We start from the raw sequence: 19,556 nt of genomic DNA, 5'->3' as shown, positions 1-19,556 counted from the left end.
TTCCCACTGAGGTGATGGAAACCATTATCAGAAGGTTATCAGAATGCTTGAATCTGGAGTCAGCTTTGTGGTATATAAAACAAACTAACATTTTGATAGAACCGTTGATGTGAATTAAGGTTAAAATTAAGAAAACATGAATCTGTTGAAATGGAAGGGTTTGGGGTTGGTTTGGGTCTTTTAAATGAATTTTAAGTTTCATAAAATCATTAAGATTGGGAAAGACTGGAAAAGATCATCAAGTCCAACCATAACCCAACTATCATGACTAATGAACTATATCTTGAAGCCTCTACATGCTTCTTGAACATCTCCAGGGATGGCAACTCCACCACCTCCCCAGTCAGCCTGTTCCATCACCTGACCACTCTTTCAGTAAAGAAGTTTTTCCTACTATCCAATCTAAACTTCTCCTGGCACAACTTAAGACCGTGTTTCGTGAGGACGATTCCCTTGGAGCTACTCAGCTCAGCTAGAAAAAATGGAATCATAGAATTATAGAATCATATTAGTTGGAAATGACCTCTAAGGTCATTGAGTCCAACCTGACTTAACACCACCATGGTCATTAAGCCACATCCCAGAGTGTCATGTCTACACATTTTTTTGAACAGCTCCGGGAACAGTGATTCCATCACATCCCTGGGCAGCACATTCCAATGTCTGACCACTCTTTCAGTAAGTAAATATCTCCCAATATCCCATTTAAACGTCCTCTGGTGCAATTTGAGGCCATTTCCTCCGATCCTACCACTTGATACAAGGGAGATTGACACACACCTCAGTACAATCTCATTTCAGGTAATTGTAGAGACCTACTTTTTTAGATTTTCTGCTTGTTCTTGTGTAATTTCATGGGAAATCCTGATTAGCCCTTATGGTGTCAGCCAGTGTCGTGCCAGCTGGTCTCTATTTGTTTGCTCATATTGTGCCAGTCACTGCAACACTTTCATATTGGGAATAGAATGAATTCCTTCACTTTGCCTGGAAGCAGGTCCCAGAAAAGCAGTATTAATAAGTGTTGTCTAAGCAGTGGTCCCAAAGGTGGCAGTGACTGCTGTGGCATGGGCTGGAGCAGCTTGGCAGGTTGCCCAATCCCTGCTGGAACTGGGAGCCTGTAGGCTTGCGTGCTGCCCCTCCACAGGGGACTGTGTCCTTGTCCCCATGTGTCACTGATGTGGTAGTTCTCACACCCGCTCCCACTGCTGGAGAGAGGCTGCAAGGACAGCAACTGGGAATGGCCAGAGGGAGAAGTGGAAACATCACCTTTCCCCCCATTTGGCAGGTACAGACTGTTGATGAACCGTTAATAACTCCTGCATGGTCACCAAGTATAACAAGGAAGGGCTACTGAATAACTCAGTGTGTTTTTGCCCTTGCCTCCCTATTTGTCTAGATAATATTTTACTGTTGGCTTTAAGTTTTTGCTGTCCTTGCATGATGTTACATTGGAATAAACTGTTCTTTCCAGTGCAGAAAGTGTTAAGGGAAGGATGCATAAGAAATTATGGCAAACAAGTTGCTAAAGCTCCTTTGAGTTCCCAGAAACTCCAGCCCTCACACTGAGCTGTGCTATATGTCACTGACACATCAGTCCATCCAAAATACTCACTTCAGTGAGAAATAGGTTCTTGTGAATTTGCAGAACATGGTACTGGGGACTAAAGTCCTCAGCTCCTCTGTGAAGCCAACCTAGGGGGGCAGCAGCCATGAAATAGTCTTTACCCTTTGCTGCCAATGAGCCTTGGCTCTGACCTGAGGAAACCTCTTCAAAAGGAGTAAAATTGAGGTCATGACTTGGTAAGTCCTTGAAATCATCAGGACTTTGGCTTCCAGATTCACTCTGGGCAAAACTTAACCTCTGCTGTGTAGATGTAGCAGCTCTCTGGTGTGGGACTGTTGTGCACAAACAGGCAATATGGCATATTCTTGGTTCCCCTTAACCAATGAGTTTCTCTCTGCTTTTCTCCTGCTGAGATCAGCACCCTGTGCTGGGTGTAAATTAGGAATTAAAAATAAGGTGCTGGACCATTTACCTGTCAAAATCCATCTCCCATCTTCCCTGCAGGGCAAATCACTAGAGTATGGCTTGCAGCAACAGTGACTCCTGCTCCATCACTGAACCCAGTAAGGAACTGGCATTGGAAAGGGAGTTGGGAGACTGAAAAGGAATTGAAGAAGCAGAGCTCCTCCAAGGGCAGGGCAAATTACCTTGCTGTCTCAAAGGGAAGCTGTATGTGGTTGGATTAATTTCTGGGCTTCATCACTTGCATACACAGGGAGCAGGGAACCTGTGAGAATCTGCACAGAGCTTTAGGCTCAGCTTTGTGAATTAAGAAAGCCAAGGAAAATTCCTTGGGAATGGCACAAGGAATTCTCATTGATGGGAAAAGTGTCTGCTCCATTAGGGGAAAGGATAGGTTGCAACGGGAGAAAGAGTCATCTCATACAGAACGACCTGTGCTGCTTCTCCATGCTGCAGGGCAAAATAAATACGCACTGCTGTCTTCTAGGGTTAACAAGTACGACAGGGAATGGCCTCTTCACAGTCAGTTACCCTGCTAGGCACCACCCCTTTGTGATTTTCCAAGCAGAAAGGCACTGGCAGAAGCAGCTCTGGCGCAACGTTTCAGGGCTTCACGGGATTACTTATTCACTGTGTTCCTGGAACAGCTCCAGGCTTCCCATCTCTGCCTCCAGTGCACGAATTCATCAAGTGTCTACAGGGTTCACAATCCTCAGAAGCAAGAGGAGACAGTAGGAAGGAGATACATGCAGCAAATCACCTGTCTCCGAAGGACCTGGAAGCTCTGGAAACGCTGAATTCATATCCTCCTTTCTACCTCTCTAATGCTTAATCAGGGTAATTAAAGCAGCAGACTCAATCTGGATGGATTTCATTGCCGGGGCCATTGGAGGTAAATACATAAAGTAGTGCTTGTGGATGAAAGCAGATTGCTGCGTTTCCTTCTTGTTCAGCTAATGGCAGCTTTCAACGGTAAAGTTGAGAGCTTTTCGGTAAGGGCTGCTTGTTAGAACACATTCTACTTTATCGAGTGGAAAATGTCATCAGAGCAGGCTCACAGAGCTACTGGAGAGGCAGGGCTGCAATTTGGTCAGCTGAGGTCATTGCTTTGCAATCTCCTCTGGTTTAATTGCAGTGGGATGGGGTAAAACTCTGACAGGAAGACACAAAGTGAAATATGCTGCATGCAGTTACTGTTGGGGGCATGGCTCTGGGGGGTTGAGGATATGACCCGTGAGATGAGAGGGGTGCAGACATGGCTTTTTTTGCAGTAAAGAATGTCTGAATGAATGACCTTTGTGTTAGGTTAAGATGTATTTGCAGCTGTTGTAGCAATTTCAGTGCAGGCATGCTGTGTAGAAGGTCTGTGAAAAAGTAGGTTAGCTATGCATAAAAAAAGTAAAAGGAGAAGACTGTGATTTCATTCAAGACATTTTTAGACCACGTAGTGCTCATACCCAGCTTTATTTCAGACAAGATATTTCAAACAAGTGTGGTTTCTTTTCTGAAATTTTGTGAGATTTAGTGGACTATCAAATATCAGAACAAGAGACCTGGGATTACAGCTGCCAGAAAGGACAGGTAAACTGGCCAAATGGCTGAGATGTCCAACCCAACCCTGTATGTCAGATCTTGCTTTGAAATCTCATGAAATATGGCTGTTTCCCTCACAAAAAACATCCTGTAGTCCGAGTGTAGATGTGTATTTCCTAGGAAGTACCACAATGAGTTTAACCTTGCAGTCTCTTAGTGATCATCACTTAAAATGGAAAAGTAAAGCAAGGTTTAGCATCTCAGCAGCATCCAACCCTGGAGGTGCTATTAGTCCCAGGTGTTTGTCTTTGAGTTTCCGAGAGGCCCTGCTTGTGAAGGACCCTTCATGAGAGAAGGGGATGTAACCATCCCCTCCATGACAGCTTGCCATCTCTTCTTTCCTTGCTGACTCTAAAGCACTCAGTGGAGATGGTAGTCCTCTGCTGAGGCTGGCAACAGGATGTCCATCCCAGAAGGATTCACCAAACCTCCTCTGAAGTCTGCCATTAATGACTGGGCTCAGCTCAGCAGGACAGTGGCAGCTGCTTTCAATGCTTGGACTGCTTTGCTTTTGTTGGCACAGTTGTAGCTTAGACAATTAAGGCTAAACTTCCTTTTCAAGGGGATGTGAACTGTGTGAAACAGTTTAAAACTGGCTTTTCACTTCATCATTCTGCCTCAGCTCCTGTGCTAAGCCATAATTTGTGTGAAGCCCCTTGCATGTGCACTAGCATCTCTTGCTGCCTGCCCAAGCAGCAAGCCTGTCCCACAGGTGCCCTGTGAATGTGTGCAGACTGGGAGGGTGCATGCTGGGGAGCTTCAGCTGGGGTCAGAGGTGTCTTTGATTGGTTTAATGCCTCTCACTAACCCACCTGTGTCAGAAAGCAAATGCTTCCATTCTGTCATCTGTGTCTACCTCGGGGCTTTTCTAGGAGAGATAAAGCACCCTTAGTTGGCTGACAGGGGTGTTTCCTGGCATGCTGTTCCTTGCTGGGAGCCTGCACATAGACGTGTGCTGGATACCTGGGCAGTGTTCCAAAGGCCGTGGTCCCTACCCTGGCACGGGACAGCTTCCAGGGGTGGAACAACTTTCCTGTGAGAAATAGGATGTCTTTGGTGCTGAGCTTGTTTCATGGCTTGTGTTTGCTAGAGCTGAAGCAGTTTCTGCATTCCCAAGGAGGCTATACACCTGGCTGAAGTGCATCAAACAACTCAAGACACAACACAGATAATAACAGAGTTTTTGTTTAGTAAATTACATCCTTGTGATTTAGAACTGCTTTCAGAGTGTTTTGGAGAAAGCATAGATTAAACACCTCTGAAAGACAGCAGAGATGCAGGCCTTCTGAATCCTGTGTAATAATTTAGCCTAGCTCAGAGGTGCACAAATACTCTGCACTTCTTCTGAACTATTACTCCTGTGGCCATGGGACAAACTTGGCATCTTCAGCCCAGGAAACAATGACCTGCTCTAATTCCACAGGGGCAGAATGCGAGATAAATATGTTTAAGGACTGTGGAAATTTTCAAAACCTGGTGGTGTCCTCACAAAGCAGCTGGTCTATAAGGATGTACTTCTTGGTCAATAAAGCTAAGCAGAAGATTGGACTACAGTCCTTCTGAGGTTCCTTGCAACCTGAATTTTCCTGTGATCCCATGTGTGTGTTTTAGCCCTGCTATGGCATCAGCCTGGGCCATGGGCAAGGTATGGGTATTGAGGACTAGGCTATTGATGACTAGAGGATGATTTAACATTTATGCCAGTCTTAAAGGTTTGGGAAGGAGAAGCTGAGATTCACCCAGCAGTGGCCACAGGATCACAGAATGTCAGGGGTTGGAAGGCACCCAAAGAGATCATTGAGTCCAACCACCCTGACAGAGCAGGACCATACAATCTAGCTCAGGTCACAGAGGAACTCATACAGAGAGGCCTTGAAAGTCTCCAGAGAAGGAGGCTCCACAAGCTCTCTGGGGAGCCTGTTTCAGCTGTCTGTAAGGGTCTGCAGCATGCCTCGGCTTCTCCACATCTTACTACAAGGTTACACAGCAGTCAGATACAGCCCAAGGTTAGATAAAACAGTCCTCCTATGGTGGGAACATGCTGTCTCCTTAAAGCAGCTCCTGCTGGCCACTACCAGGGTCATGTTACTGGAAGAAGGTCAACTTTTTTTTAAGATATAAGGCACTGGTTATGTTCCCAGATCTTCACAAAGTAAAGGACTTTGGAAGTTGCTTTTTATCCATCCATTGCATGCACCCTGCTTCTCCTTGGATCTCTCAGACAGAAGCTATTGCAGCCTGATGGGCTCTGTACAGCTGCTGCCTGCTCTCTGCAAATTAGCACTGTAGTTGCCATCTTGCCAGGAATTCTCCTTGACTGAACTGCTGGGTCGAAGGGGCCAAACTCATGAAGAGAAAATTAGTAATTAAGTTTTGTCTCTGCACTCTGTGGCTGTGTATAGGACAAGCTGCAATCTCTGCCCAACACCTAAGAGTATCTCAGATAAGTTAGTTAGGGACTTGTTGAGCCTTTTGGATTCTCACAAATCTATGGGACCAGATAGATTCCATCATAGGGTGCTGAGGGAGCAGGCAGATGAGCTGGCCAAGCCACTCTCCATCATTTACCAATAGTCATGGCTCACTGGAGAGGTCCCTGAAGACTGGAAGCTGCCAATGTGGTGCCTATCCACAAGAAAGGTCAGAAGGAGGACCCAGAAAATTACAGACCTGTCAGCCTGACCTCAGTGCCATGCAAGATAATGGAGCAGATCATCCTGAGTGCAATCACAGAGCACCTACAGGATGGTCAGGGGATCAGACCCAGCCAGCATGGATCTAGGAGGGGCAGGTCCTGCTTGACCAACTTGATCTCTTTATGACCACATGACCCTCCCAGTGGACACGGGGAAGGCTGTGGATGTAGTCTACCTGGCTTCAGCAAGGCCTTTGACACTGTTAGCCACAGCAAACTCCTAGCCAAGCTGGCAGCCCTTGGCTTGGACAGGGGCACTCTGTGCTGGGTCAAGAACTGGCTGGATGGCTGGGCCCAGAGAGTGGTGGTGAATGGAGCCACATCCAGCTGGCAGCCAGTCACTGGTGGTGTGCCTCAGGGATCAGTGCTGGGCCCCATCCTCTTTAACATCTTCATAGATGATCTGGATGAGGAGACTGAGTCCACCATCAGTAAGTTTGCAGATGACACCAAGCTGGGAGCAGGTGTTGATCTGTTAGAGGGTAGGAGGGCTCTGCAGAGGGACCTGGACAGGCTGGACAGATGTGCACAGTCCAAGGCCATGAATATTAACAAGGCCGAGTTCTGCACTTTGGCCACAACAGCCCCATGCAGTGCTACAGGCTGGGGACAGAGTGACTGGAGAGCAGCCAGGCAGAGACGGACCTGGGGGTGCCAGTGGACATGGAGCCAGCAGTGTGCCCAGGTGGCCAAGAAGGCCAATGGCATCTTGGCCTGCATCAGGAACTGTGTGACCAGCAGGACCAGGGAGGTCATTCTGCCCCTGTACGCAGCACTGGTCAGGCCACACCTTGAGTACTGTGTCCAGTTCTGGGCCCCTCAATTTAAGAAAGATGTTGAGGTGCTGGAACGTGTCCAGAGAAGGGCACCAAGGCTGGTGAGGGGCCTGGAGCACAGCCCTACGACAAGTGGCTAAGGGAGCTGGGGTTGTTCAGCCTGGAGAAGAGGAGGCTCAGGGGAGACCTCATTGCTGTTTACAACTACCTGAAAGGAGGTGGTATCCAGGTGGAGGTTGATCTCTTCTCCCAGGCACCCAGTGACAGAACAAGAAGACACATTCTCAAACTGCACCAGGGCAGGTTTAGGCTGGGCATTAGGAAGAAATTCTTCATGGAAAGAGTGATTGGCCATTGGAATGGGCTGCCCAGGGAGGTGGTGGAGTCACCGTCCCTGGAGGTGTTTAAAAGGAGGCTGGATGAAGCACTAAGTGCTGTGGTTTAGTTAATTAGAAGGGTTAGGTGATAGGTTGGACTCAATGATCCTAGAGGGCTTTTCCAACCTGCTTAATTCTGTGATTCTGTGATAAAGTAGGCATGAAAAACAGCTAACTACAGTCCAATGAAGATCATTCACCTGGTTTTACATTTATTTTCATTACAGATGGTGCAGTGTTTCTCAGTGGGAGTCCCACAAGATCCCTCTCCTGTATGCATGCTGTACATTGCTGGTCTTGTTTGATTCTGCTGTGCAAACAGGGCATTTGCAGGTCATGCCATCTTTGTCACAGGCTATTAATATTGCATGGCATGTGCAAAACACTTCTTCAGCCTTTGGCGGACTTGGCTGAGGTCCTCAGCTCTGACAACTTAACTGCCCTGGGTGTGCTGGCTCTTAAGGAGAGCAGTTCATGGGAGGTCGTTTGGAGATCTCAGATGGGAGCAGTGAAAACTTTATCCTTATGGCTCCCAAGTGAAGATGTTTGGTCCTTACTAGTTCCAAGGTGAGCAGAAGCTCTTAAGGCTGAGAAGCAAACTTTCTTTATTTTGTCTATGTTGCTTCTGTCTCTGCATCTTAATGTGAGAACAGGACAACGTCTCCAAAAGGGGGTACACTTCTTGTCAAACACTTACCCAGACTTAGTACCTGATGTGCATTAGACAAGGCTCCCACCATCTTTAGCTGATGAAGCAAGCCAGGTCTTAGCTGTGCAAGGCAAATGGGGCCCCTGAATCACCAGTGTCTGGTCAGTCTGCATTAGCTACCTCTAAGGTTGAGTGAGACTGAAATTGATGTGTTTCCAAATCCTCTGGAATGGGTTCTTGGGCCAGGGGAACACACCTCTGAGGTCAATACAGTCACACTGGCATTGATTTATGTGCTGTTCTTCCCTGGCTAGTGGGGTCTGTGCAGTCTGCTTCTGCCTGATGCCTAAGAATCTGAGGCAGTGCAGGTGGCCCTGGGTGACTCTGTGTGTCATCACTTTACTTAGACCAGAGGCACTGCTCCTGTATAACTCTGCCTGTGTACTCCTCTGTCACTGCCTCTCTTCCAACCTGATCTCATTTTGGATTTGAAATACAGAAGATAGTTTCTTGGCCCATTTTTCATCTTCATTTCTGGCAGATTTGATAGAGATTTTTTCAGGACAAACCTCATTTTTCTTAAAGCAAGATACTGTTGGTTGTTTTCTCCTGAGTAAGGCATCTCAGGATTGTCTCCTGGTAACTCATGCCAACATCTGCTGCTTTTCTCCAAAATGAGAGCTTGCCAGAGGACCCAAGCAGGCAGGTAACCACAGATGAACATGGCTAGTGAAATGCCCACAGCAACTGAAAAACGTTTAAGTATCTTGGGGTTTATTTATTTTTTTGAAGAAGGACCCAACAGGACTCAGTTTCCAATCTGAGAATCACCGGACATACCCTGAATCTCTAACTGCTGTCTCTCTGAAAGGCTCATGAAGTACTTTCATGAACTTCATTTCTGTCTGAATACATGCATACAGCTCTGTCATCACCTCTCAGATGGCTTGGCAGTTGATATACTGGGAAGAAGCTAGCTGGGCATCTCCTTTGTCATCTCTTGTACCTGCAGGATAACACATTTAGATCAGAGCCGAGAAGTGCAGTGAGGTGAGGGCAGGAATGGTGAGCAATGTGTTTGTTATTGTGATCAAGAGAAATCCACCTTGAAGCTCCTTTGCCCTCCTCATCTACCATTAAGGAAGCATCTTTGTCTCAAAGGATTGAAGCGTTTCCAACTCCAGCAGTTATTTTAAGGTCTCAAAATGAGCCTGAGTGGTGATAGAGGATGGACAATCTGCCCTCCCCCCACTGCCCAGAACACTGGACATTCCGTCACTGCCACAGGCGGGGAGTCCTGGTCAGCTGGTGTGCGAGGCATGCTGCTGAGCACCACGGCTTTGTGCACAGCCGACGCTAATCCCTCGCTGCCCTTTAATCCTGCTGAGCCCCAAGTGACGGAGGGTGAGAGGTCCCACTGCAGAGTAGAGCTGCTGTTTGTGCTGTGCCTCGTGTCACACCAGCCTGCCTGGGCTTTAAGCAACTTTAGCTTGTGTTCTTTGCTCTGCTTTTGTAGCAGTGTTTGGTATACATGGGAGATGTGCTTTAGAGACTTAGTCTTAGTCCAGCATGACGCTGTGAACCCTGATGTTCAAAGATTTCCTCTCTCAGGGCTTTAGAGGTGCTTTGTAAGGTGTAGCTGGGACAAGTCCAGTCCCTGTTGTTCAGGAAGCAGCAGAACCTCTCTTGTCTTCGAGAGGGAAGACAAATTGCTGGGAAACAGTAATGCTCGAGGACGATCCCTCTTTTACAGATGTACTCATGACTGCTGCTTTTATTCTTTAATATTTCCAAGTCAAGAACCAAAATTAATTCAGAAACCTTCCTATGTCAGTGGGGATGCTTTGCCTATCACACAGGGGTGCTTGGTCCTAGTCCAAAGATCACAGAATCATAGCATGGTTTGGGTTAGAAGGAACCTCAAAGATCATCTAGTTCCAACCCTCTGCCATAGGCAGGGACACCTCCCACTAGAACAGGTCACTCAAGGGAGCATCCACAACCTCCCTGGGCAAACTGTTCCAGTGTCTCACCACCCTCGCTGTAAAGAACTTCTTCCTAACATCTAGTTTAAATCTCCCCTCTTCAAGTTTAAACCCATTACCCCTTGTCCTGTCATTACAAGACCTTGAAAATAGTGCCTCCCCAGCCCTCCTGTAGGCCCCCTTCAGATACTGGAAGGCTACTACAAGGTCTCCTCAAAGCCTTCTGTTCTCCAAGCTGAACTCTTGTAGCCTGTCCTCATAGAGAGGTTCTCCAGCCCTCTGATCATCTTTGTGGCTCTCCTCTGGACTTACTCCAACAGTTTGATATCCTTCCCATACTGGGGGCTCCAGAACTGTACACAGTACTCCAGGTGGGGTCTCATGAGAGTAGAGTAAAGGGAGAGAATCACCTCCCTTGCCCTGCTAGCCATATTTCTCTTGACGCAGCCCAGCACACGGCTGCTGTCTGGGCTGCACATGCACACTGCTGGCTCATGTTGAACTTTTCATCAACCAAGACTCCCAGATCCTTTTCCTCAGGGCTGCTTTCCAGCCACTCACCACTCAAGATGCTTTATGAACTAAGGTGAGAGCAGGAACAGAAGCAGTCCAATATTATACAGGCCATCCTTTTAACCCTTCTATAGCACTGCTTTTCATGTTTTCCATGTTTCCAAGCTTGCACCAAGGTGTTATTCCTCCTGAAACATTTCCCATGACACTTGAATTCCTCCTCTGAGCATGGCTTGGTCACGCAGACACCACATTTGTGCACTTTGCTCTGTCATTCTTGGCTCACATATAATCTCTGGAGTTTGAGAGAGGTCTGGTGCCAAGCACAGCAGGGCTCTGAGGCTGCATTTTTCTGCCATTCCCCTAGTGCCTTTCTGTAGCGAGGTGAGATGGTCTGACATGAGGTACACTGTTAACCATCTCCAATACACTCTCTGTTTCAGGTGGTCTAAGCACAGCTGTGGGTTATCCGCTGGACACAGTGAAGGTACTTGTTAGTGCTTTATTTCTTGACTACAGACCCAAAACAAACAGGTTCTTTTCCTTTCCCTTTCACTCTCCTTTTAAGAAAATAAGCCTATGACAATGCTTTCATCTTTTTGTACACCAACATATTTCACTTTATTTGGATGAGCTGTTGTACTTTTTTTCTTGTGATGCTATTTTCTGGTTAATTATCTGGTTTGTTTCTATGGCATTTGTTGAATTTTGGATATTTTTTTAATCTGATATCAGAGAATCATAGAACCTTATAGGTTGGAAGGGACCTGCAGAGATCACCAAGTCCAACCCCACTGCATTTTAAGTTTGTCCCTGTATTCCTAGGTGAGAATTCAGACTGAGAGGCACTACAATGGGATCTGGCACTGCATTCGGGAAACATATAGAACAGAAAAAGTAAGTACTTTACATCATAATTGCTGATATCTGTTACCAAGACCTTGTTTCAGAGAAGCAAAGCTGCCTCTGTCAGTTTGGGGAGGATGGGAAGCAGCTACATATAGCCATTTGCGAGGAGAAGTCAGGATGAAATGTGACTCTGCTAATGAACTGTGAGATGGGAGTAAGTTATGGCTCAGCAACGCATAGCCAGTGTTTCCAAGCAGATGCTTTCCCATTCTATTCTCTCTTAGAAGTATTCTTTATTCCCTGTTTTTAACCAGGTTCGTGGATTTTACAAAGGTGTGTCTGCGTCAGTCCTCACAGTGTCGGTCATTTCTTCTGTTTCATTTGGCACGTACAGAAACTTCCTTTGCACCATCTGCAAGCTGAGATATGGGGCTGCAGATGCAAAGCCATCCAAGCTGGATATTTCTCTTGCTGGAGGTGCTGCTGGTGCTGTCCGGGTAGGTAAACAGCTGAAAGGGAAAGTACAACAAGAGAGCTTGTCCACAGACACAGGAGGCTGAAAAAGCAAGGAATGTTTTCTGTCCAGAAGAACACAGGGGAGCTTGCAACCAGCCCGGTGCGTTTATTTTTGCAATGGATGGTCACACTCTGCTTATACTGCCCCTTTGCTCTGGTTGGTTCCACAGTGTGGCTGAGTACTGCCAGGTAGCTCCTGCCAAGTGTGGTTTAGAGCACCAAAACACTTCAGAACACTCTGTTAAGAATGACATGGACCTTGGCAGCAAATACAGAAAAAGGAAGGGAAACGATCTAGGCAGCAAACTTTCCAAATGGCTCTGGTGGGATGTTTATGTAAGAGAGACGTAACTCAGTGTGTTAAAACACAGGCTGGTGCTCTGACAGTGGCTGCATAAGCCCAGCACAGCACTGCTGTACAAATAGGCAGTACACAGCATTGCATTGTCAGGGCTCAAAACTCAACAGATTTGCCTGGCAAATCTGCATGATCCCAGAACAGGGAGGTGAGACAGAATCCAGGAACTGCTTCCCACAGACAGACGAATTTCTGCAAGCAGCAGAGCTCACTCCTGATGGCATGCTGGGCAGAAACATGTGTCTGATCACAGGCAATCCCCTCACACAGAAGTACAGATGGATGGGTTTCTAGGTGTTTCGTGGCAGGAATGATTCTGCTCAAAACAGGTTAATATCTTTATGGCCTTTGCTCCAAATAGAGATATATACAAGAGCCTCAAGTCTATACTGCCTTATAACTGAGGATGTTTCTTTCCATGCCCATTTGGTTTAATAAGTTGATGTATGTTATTCAGTATCCTCCGTTGATTTCTGCCCCACTTTCCACTCCACAGTGTCCTGCATGTGTGCCCTGCAAGTGGTATTTTCCACAGAGATCAGGGAGGAGGATGAAACTCACTGGCTTTGGGGAATACTACTGTCTGAAGAGGTGGAAGACAAGGAATTTGCAGGAAGGAGATCAAAACATTCTTTAAATATGAAGGGTTAAAATACTCCCTTCTGATGTTGCAGGTTGTGTTCATGGCTCCTAGTGAAGTGGCTAAAGTTCGCATGCAAACTCAGAGGAATCCACATCCTTCCCTCACATCTCCCCAGTTTGATTCCAAGCCAAAGTACCGAGGGTCTTTGCACTGTTTGAAGGTGATCGCCAAGGAGGAAGGTTTTGGGGGTCTCTACAAGGGCTGCTCTGCATTACTTTGCAGGGATTGCTCTTCCTCTGCAATATATTTCCTTACCTATTCTACTTTGTGTGACTGGCTCACACCAGCTGAGAAAAACAAACCAGGTAGGTATCAGGAATTATCCCGGCATTGCCTGCAAAAATGACTTATTTTAGTACCACAACAAGCAGGAAATCAGGCTTTCAGAAAACAGTCACTCATTATCTATAAAATCTCACCTAGATTCATTCCTCATGTAGACTTGCTGTGTGTTTGCTTCCGGGCACGATGGGGCCATTGGTGAACTCTTGATGCAAGTGCCCACAGCCTGCATTCCAGACCTATGTTGGCACTACCTTGTGCCTCAGCAGCTACTCCTCTCCCAGTGACAAGGCTGTTTATGACACACCAGTATATGGGTGTGAAATCTTCTTAATGTAGAAATAGGATAAGTAACTAGAAATGAAATATGGACAAACCTCCATCATGGAGCACAGATCAGGCTCAGTCCAGAACCTGAAAATAAGGAACATAAAGACACTGAAGTTTCCTGGTTGTGATTTGGCTCTCCAAAAGAGCTTTTAATTTTTAGAAAAGATCTAATAGGGACATTCAGCAAACAGCATCTTCTTGAAAATGATAAAGATAAATAGAGCCAGGTGAGGAAGGGTGAGGCCTCTCAGCCTACATCACATCTACACTGCATTGTGTTAAAATAGAACCTGAGTCTGGATGAGCCAGTATCATATATTAAAAAATAGAGTACACTATGAAATCAAGATACAACACTGGGAGAGGTCACTGGAAACACACAATTGCTAGAGATGGACAAAAGAGCTGCCAAAACCTACAAAAAGTAACAAAATTGTTTGACAAATCTGGAATGTGTAAAAAGCTTGAATTAACTGCTCCGTCCTTGACTCTCTCGTGCAGGTTTCCTTGTTGTGCTGCTTTCTGGTGGTTTTGCTGGAGTTCTGGCATGGGGATTAGCTACTCCCATGGATGTCATCAAATCACGGATGCAAATTGATGAATCAGACCAGCACAAGTATAAAGGCCTCATCCACTGTGCTAAGGAAAGTGTGAGGAAGGAGGGTGTGAAAGTGCTTTTCAAAGGACTGGGTTTAAACTGCATTCGTGCCTTTCCTGTGAACATGGTGGTATTTGTAACATACGAAGCTGTACTGAGATTTACAGATCATTACACAAGCAAAAAGTAGCTTGTACCATTTTGTTTAGAGGTGTATTTTATTCAATTTGTTGTTTGTAATGCAACATCCACAAACAACTGCTGAATGCTGTTTCCTTTGATGGACAGTGCAAGAAGCATGGATATTTCAGCACAAAGCTGAATAACTGAAGGCTTTATTTAATTTTTACAGGATTACAAACTAATTAGGGACTCCTGAATTTACATACAACCTTCCTTTTATGTCATTAGTATAGCAAGACTGTAGCTGCTGTTTAGGATCTTGAAACGTTTGCCAGTATTTATGTTCTAGAAAGATGGTATTCTTAACAGAGATTTTGATTAAGGCTTCATTTTATTTTCTAACAGCACAAACCCCCAGTCTTCACAACCAAGGCAAAATCTGGGGGAAGTCTGTGTAAAATTTAACACTACCCAGTGTGTGCTTTTCACATGTAATGCCTGCATTGCATTCATCGAGTAATTACATATCTGCACTTCAAGCTGCAACTTTCCTTCCCAGCTGCAATTTTCTCAAACTACTTTGTAAACACAACCCTTTGGTAGCAGCATCAATACAAATCTCCTTGCTTTTTCCTGTCATTATTTAATGAGAGCCAGATTTGGTCTATTTACGTAAGTGGCTGCACTGAAAGTGAAACCAGGCACAGATTCCCATAAGCCATGTGATTTTCTCCCTGCACAGCCCCATCCCAACAGCATCCGTTGCCGCCCGGAGGCTGATGCACAGCAGCTCTCCGGAGGCTGGCACGGCTTTGGAGGCAATCTGTTCTCATCCTGGAAGGAGGGCAGGAATAGATGCAGAGCCACTGTGCTTCTCAAGGCAGAGGCTGCCATAAAATCTGTGCTGTAATCGGGCTAGGGAAGTTAAAAGGGAACCTCAAAGTTGTAGAGTGTGGTTAGGGTTTACACCTTCAACATTTTAAAGTGCATACTCTCCTCCCTTTGAACTAAGCCACTAGGAGCAGCCACATGTTTTTTGCCAAATGTGTAACTGGAAAGGATTTTTGACTTTCCTAACAATTATTTCTCTTTCACAAATGTATTAACTTCGAACATGTCAACTGAAAAAAAAGAAGAATAGCCACACTACTGCTTCAGAAAGGAAGCCTCTAAAGGCAGAAATGCTTTAACTAGCTTATCCCACCTCAGGAGCAGCAAGTATGTTTTCTGTCCCTGTTTTAGTCCCTGGACGATGAGATCTGGAGCAGACTGGATCCAATCTGTCAGATTCTGCTGAAAGTGCATGTTTTTTTGAGGGAAAGAGGAAGATTCTGATTTAAAAGGAGCTCTTACATTCAGGGTTGACTCCCTCTGGTCCACAGCCACTTTCACCACTGGGTAGAATGGCAGTGGTGTGGCACTGACTAGAGCAACCACGATCTTTCAGCAGACAGGACTTGTCAGCTACCATGCACATAATAAAAGTAAATCCTGTACTGGAAAAACAAGTTTTAAAAAAATGAAGAAAAAATAAAGGGAACCCCTTCCATTCCAGACAGAGAGGATGAAATAACTCTTGAAATATCCTCCTGAAATCTAAGCCTTCAGCTGGCTTTTTAGACAAGTTCACATCCATGGTGTCAAACAATCAGCATCATTCTTCTCTGAAGTGTTGATCCAAGCACAGAGTTAAAAGAGCACACGGAAGCAGAGTATGTCACCTTAAAGGGGAGTGAAAGACCCAATGCTCTACCACAGCAACCTACCACGCCCAGTTACATCTTGGGGCATTCAACACCAAACTTTACCTTTAGTGAGGAAGTCCTGACAAGAGAAAAATTCATTTGAACCCTTGCAATCTGGAATTCCTCTTTGGATGCCTCTTAAATCTACTACCATCATTTGTCTCTGCAAGGAGTATATTTATCTGAGTGCTGTCCTGATGGGGAATGATTTAGCCCAGCTCTGCCTGGATCTTTTCTGCAATCTCTGCTTCATACTGTATTATTCTCAGCTGACCCTGTTTTCAGGCACTACATCCTCTGAATGGAGACAGTAAAAGAACGCTTGCAAGTCAGACTAAGCAACCATTTACTGTTAGGCAGTGTTGATACCATCCATTGTCAGCCCTGGGCTTGAAAATACAGTAGCTCAGCTTTCCCAATAAGCTCCTGTGTGCAGATGACTAAAAATGTCTCCTCCTGTGGGTGTATCTGAAATACAGTTGGTGTCAAGAAAGAGAAATTACTGATGAGTTGCAAAAGTGAGTGGGAACAACTGCAGAAGCCAGTATGAGGGGCTGAGAACTGTAAGCCTCTGGGTGTTGAACACCATATAAAAGCAGATTCTCACGTGGCCTGACCCCATGCTACACAAGAGACGAGCTGTATTTCCTGGGAGCTTATTCCAGGAAATCACTGCTTTCCAATCCCATAGTATTCACAACCCTTACCTGGAAAAAAACGCCTATACACAGTGTATGACACTGCCTTAGAGCGAGGACTCACTGCTAGCTCCGTGGTACAAACTGCCAACAGCTGCAGGAATGGACTGTATAAGTACTGTAAACAATGGCACATAAACATGAGCAGATACATCATAAATAGTACTTCTGTGCAAACACATCAACCCGGGCGTTTGGCTTCTGGATTTTAGAATTTGACTGCGTTGTTTTCTGATTCCTTCATTAGCTCGACCTTCCTCTGCTCTGCTAGTCACAGAACTGTTTATTCTGATAAATCAGCTATCTGAAGGCTAGCTTACAGAACGAAGACACCGCATTTCCTGTGCTGATAATGGGCTTACTTTGCTATTGGGACAGGAGCCTTTTGTGCAGATGATTTCTTTTAGTTACAAGGTTGATAGCCTTGAGAAAAAGAAAAAAAGAAAGGTCTTTAGAAGGTACATTTTGTTTCATGTTCTTTTATTGCTGATAGCTCCTGTTTTTTTTGACAGTGCTTTTGAAAATCCATGTAGGTTTCAGCATGCCTCTCACTGACTGTGGAAGAGCCATCGGAAGCTTCAGATAACAGCAATTGTATGATAATGTTTCCATTTAAGAACAAATCTTCACACCAAACTTGCTGAAGCATTACTGTAAACAGGTCACACTGACCTTCCCCTACTTCAGAGCTGCAAGCTGTACACAGTAGAATATAACACCTAGTCTGGACAACTGACAATCACTGGACAACTGACCCTTTTTGAACAGTTAGCTATGGGAGCAAGAAGTTTACCTGATAGGAATGGATAGAAGGTGTTACAAAGCATGCTATTTTACTACTTGAAAGGCATGTGGCATCAAAACAATGACCAGCTCCATCAGATGACTAAATCAACATCTAAAAGGTTAGGAACAGAGGTTAAAAAAACAGAGTAACTGTAAATTAAGCCTTTAAAAAACAGGCTTTTATATATTGTTTACTGCAGTGATGTATCACAGTATCACAGTATCATCAGGGTTGGAAGAGACCTCACAGATCAAGTCCAACCCTTTACCACAGAGCTCAAGGCTAGACCATGGCACCAAGTGCCACATCCAATCCTGCCTCGAACAGCCCCAGGGACGGCGACTCCACCACCTCCCCAGGCAGCCCATTCCAGTGTCCAATGACTCTCTCAGTGAAGAACTTTCTCCTCACCTCGAGCCTAAATTTCCCCTGGTGCAGCCTGAGGCTGTGTCCTCTTGTTCTGGTGAACATACTATTCTGGTGAACATAGTATGTGAACATACTATGAGCAAATAGAGGAAAATATAAGGAACATAGCTTGATAATGTTCTTAGACATTTCACACATGCTTTTGAAGACTGCCTTGCCTTGCCTTGCCTTTTCAATACCTCTGGGACATAAACTGTAAATATGACACTTTGCCAAGGCTCCTGTGAGGAATTGTATCATTTCAGAAGCATGTTCGTACAAATTTGTCAGAGTCCTTGAGTAAGGTGTTCGCTGAGTAAACAAATACTAATCAATGTTGCTACTACTTTTCTGTTCAGGACTTTCAAAACAGAAATAAATTGCTGTATTGTAAAATCATAGGTTTCACTTGAACAGAACACAGTACTGTTTCTACTACAGCATATATCTCTTTCCTGAATAATTGAAATAAATCTTACAGGACAGATCTGCACATAATGTTTTAAAGAAGAAATTTGCATTTGGAGTTTGTAAAATCTCTTTCAAAAGTCAATTTAAGCCTTATCTTCTATGTACAGCTTAAAGATGACAAAAAAGTGGACTGCAAGAACATGAAGCCCATTATTAAAGTCTACTGTAAGAAAGAGCTGGTTTGTTGATTAATAGATTAAAAAAGCTGGTTTTCTTTTCTAAGAATTGCTCCACCACATGGAAAAAAAACCAAACCACTCCCCCCCCACACTTTCAGTTGATTGTTAAACACTTGTTAGCACTGAGATACATCTGTGACCTATAGAGAGACAGTCACTGTTAGACATTCACTTTAATACTTTAAGTCAATGGCACTACAGTATCACAGTATTACAGTATCACCAAGGTTGGAAGAGACCTCACAGATCATCAAATCCAACCATTTACCACAGAGCTCAAGGCTAGACCATGGCACCAAGTGCCATGTCCAATCCTGCCTTGTACAGCTCCAGGGACGGCGACTCCACCACCTCCCCGGGCAGCCCATTCCAGTGTCCAATGACTCTCTCAGTGGAGAACTTTCTCCTCACCTCCAGCCTAAATCTCCCCTGGTGCAGCCTGAGGCTGTGTCCTCTTGTTCTAGCGCTGGCCACCTGAGAGAAGAGAGCAGCCTCCTCCTGGCCACAACCACCCCTCAGGTAGTTGTAGACAGCAATAAGGTCACCCCTGAGCCTCCTCTTCTCCAGGCTAAACAATCCCAGCTCCCTCAGCCTCTCCTCGTAGGGCTGTGCTCAAGGCCTCTCCCCAGCCTCGTCGCCCTTCTCTGGACACGCTCAAGCATCTCAGTGTCCTTCTTAAATTGAGGGGCCCAGAACTGGACACAGTACTCAAGGTGTGGTCTAACCAGTGCAGAGTACAGGGGCAGAACGACCTCCCTGCTCCTACTGGCCATTAGATTAGCGATGGCAGCTCGTGCAAACTAAAGGAAAGGACAAGAGCCAAGCACTGCTGTTTTCAGCACAACTTTGAAACACATGCAATATGAAAATACTGGCCTTGCATTTCAAGCTTTACTTGGTTCCTTATACAAACATAAACTACCAGGGGCACTTCATATACAGCTTGTTGCACAGA

The 19,556-nt window shown here is 45.4% G+C and overlaps 1 protein-coding gene across 1 annotated transcript; it reads left to right on the top strand.

The window, feature by feature from the left end:
- Positions 1-2,602: 2,602 nt before the first annotated feature.
- On the top strand, positions 2,603-18,595 carry SLC25A47 (solute carrier family 25 member 47). The gene is made up of 6 exons (XM_064174499.1): positions 2,603-2,918; positions 11,058-11,101; positions 11,440-11,511; positions 11,778-11,960; positions 13,012-13,285; positions 14,094-18,595. Exons 1-6 carry the CDS (start codon positions 2,891-2,893, stop codon positions 14,378-14,380), a joined length of 888 nt encoding a protein of 295 aa, XP_064030569.1. The 5' UTR covers positions 2,603-2,890; the 3' UTR covers positions 14,381-18,595.
- The last annotated feature ends 961 nt before the right edge of the window (positions 18,596-19,556 follow it).

This window comes from Pogoniulus pusillus, chromosome 1, assembly GCF_015220805.1.
Source record: "Pogoniulus pusillus isolate bPogPus1 chromosome 1, bPogPus1.pri, whole genome shotgun sequence".
Classification (NCBI taxonomy): Eukaryota; Metazoa; Chordata; class Aves; order Piciformes; family Lybiidae; genus Pogoniulus; species Pogoniulus pusillus.
Note: the sequence above shows the minus strand (reverse complement) of the source record. Positions and strands in the feature narration are given on the sequence as shown.

Coding starts and splice junctions, on each gene's coding strand:
- SLC25A47 (XM_064174499.1), top strand. CDS start 2,891: ATGGATTTCATTGCCGGGGCCATTGGAG. Junction 2,919..11,057: donor CATTGCCGGGGCCATTGGAG/GTAAATACATAA, acceptor TCTCTGTTTCAG/GTGGTCTAAGCACAGCTGTG. Junction 13,286..14,093: donor AGCTGAGAAAAACAAACCAG/GTAGGTATCAGG, acceptor TCTCTCGTGCAG/GTTTCCTTGTTGTGCTGCTT.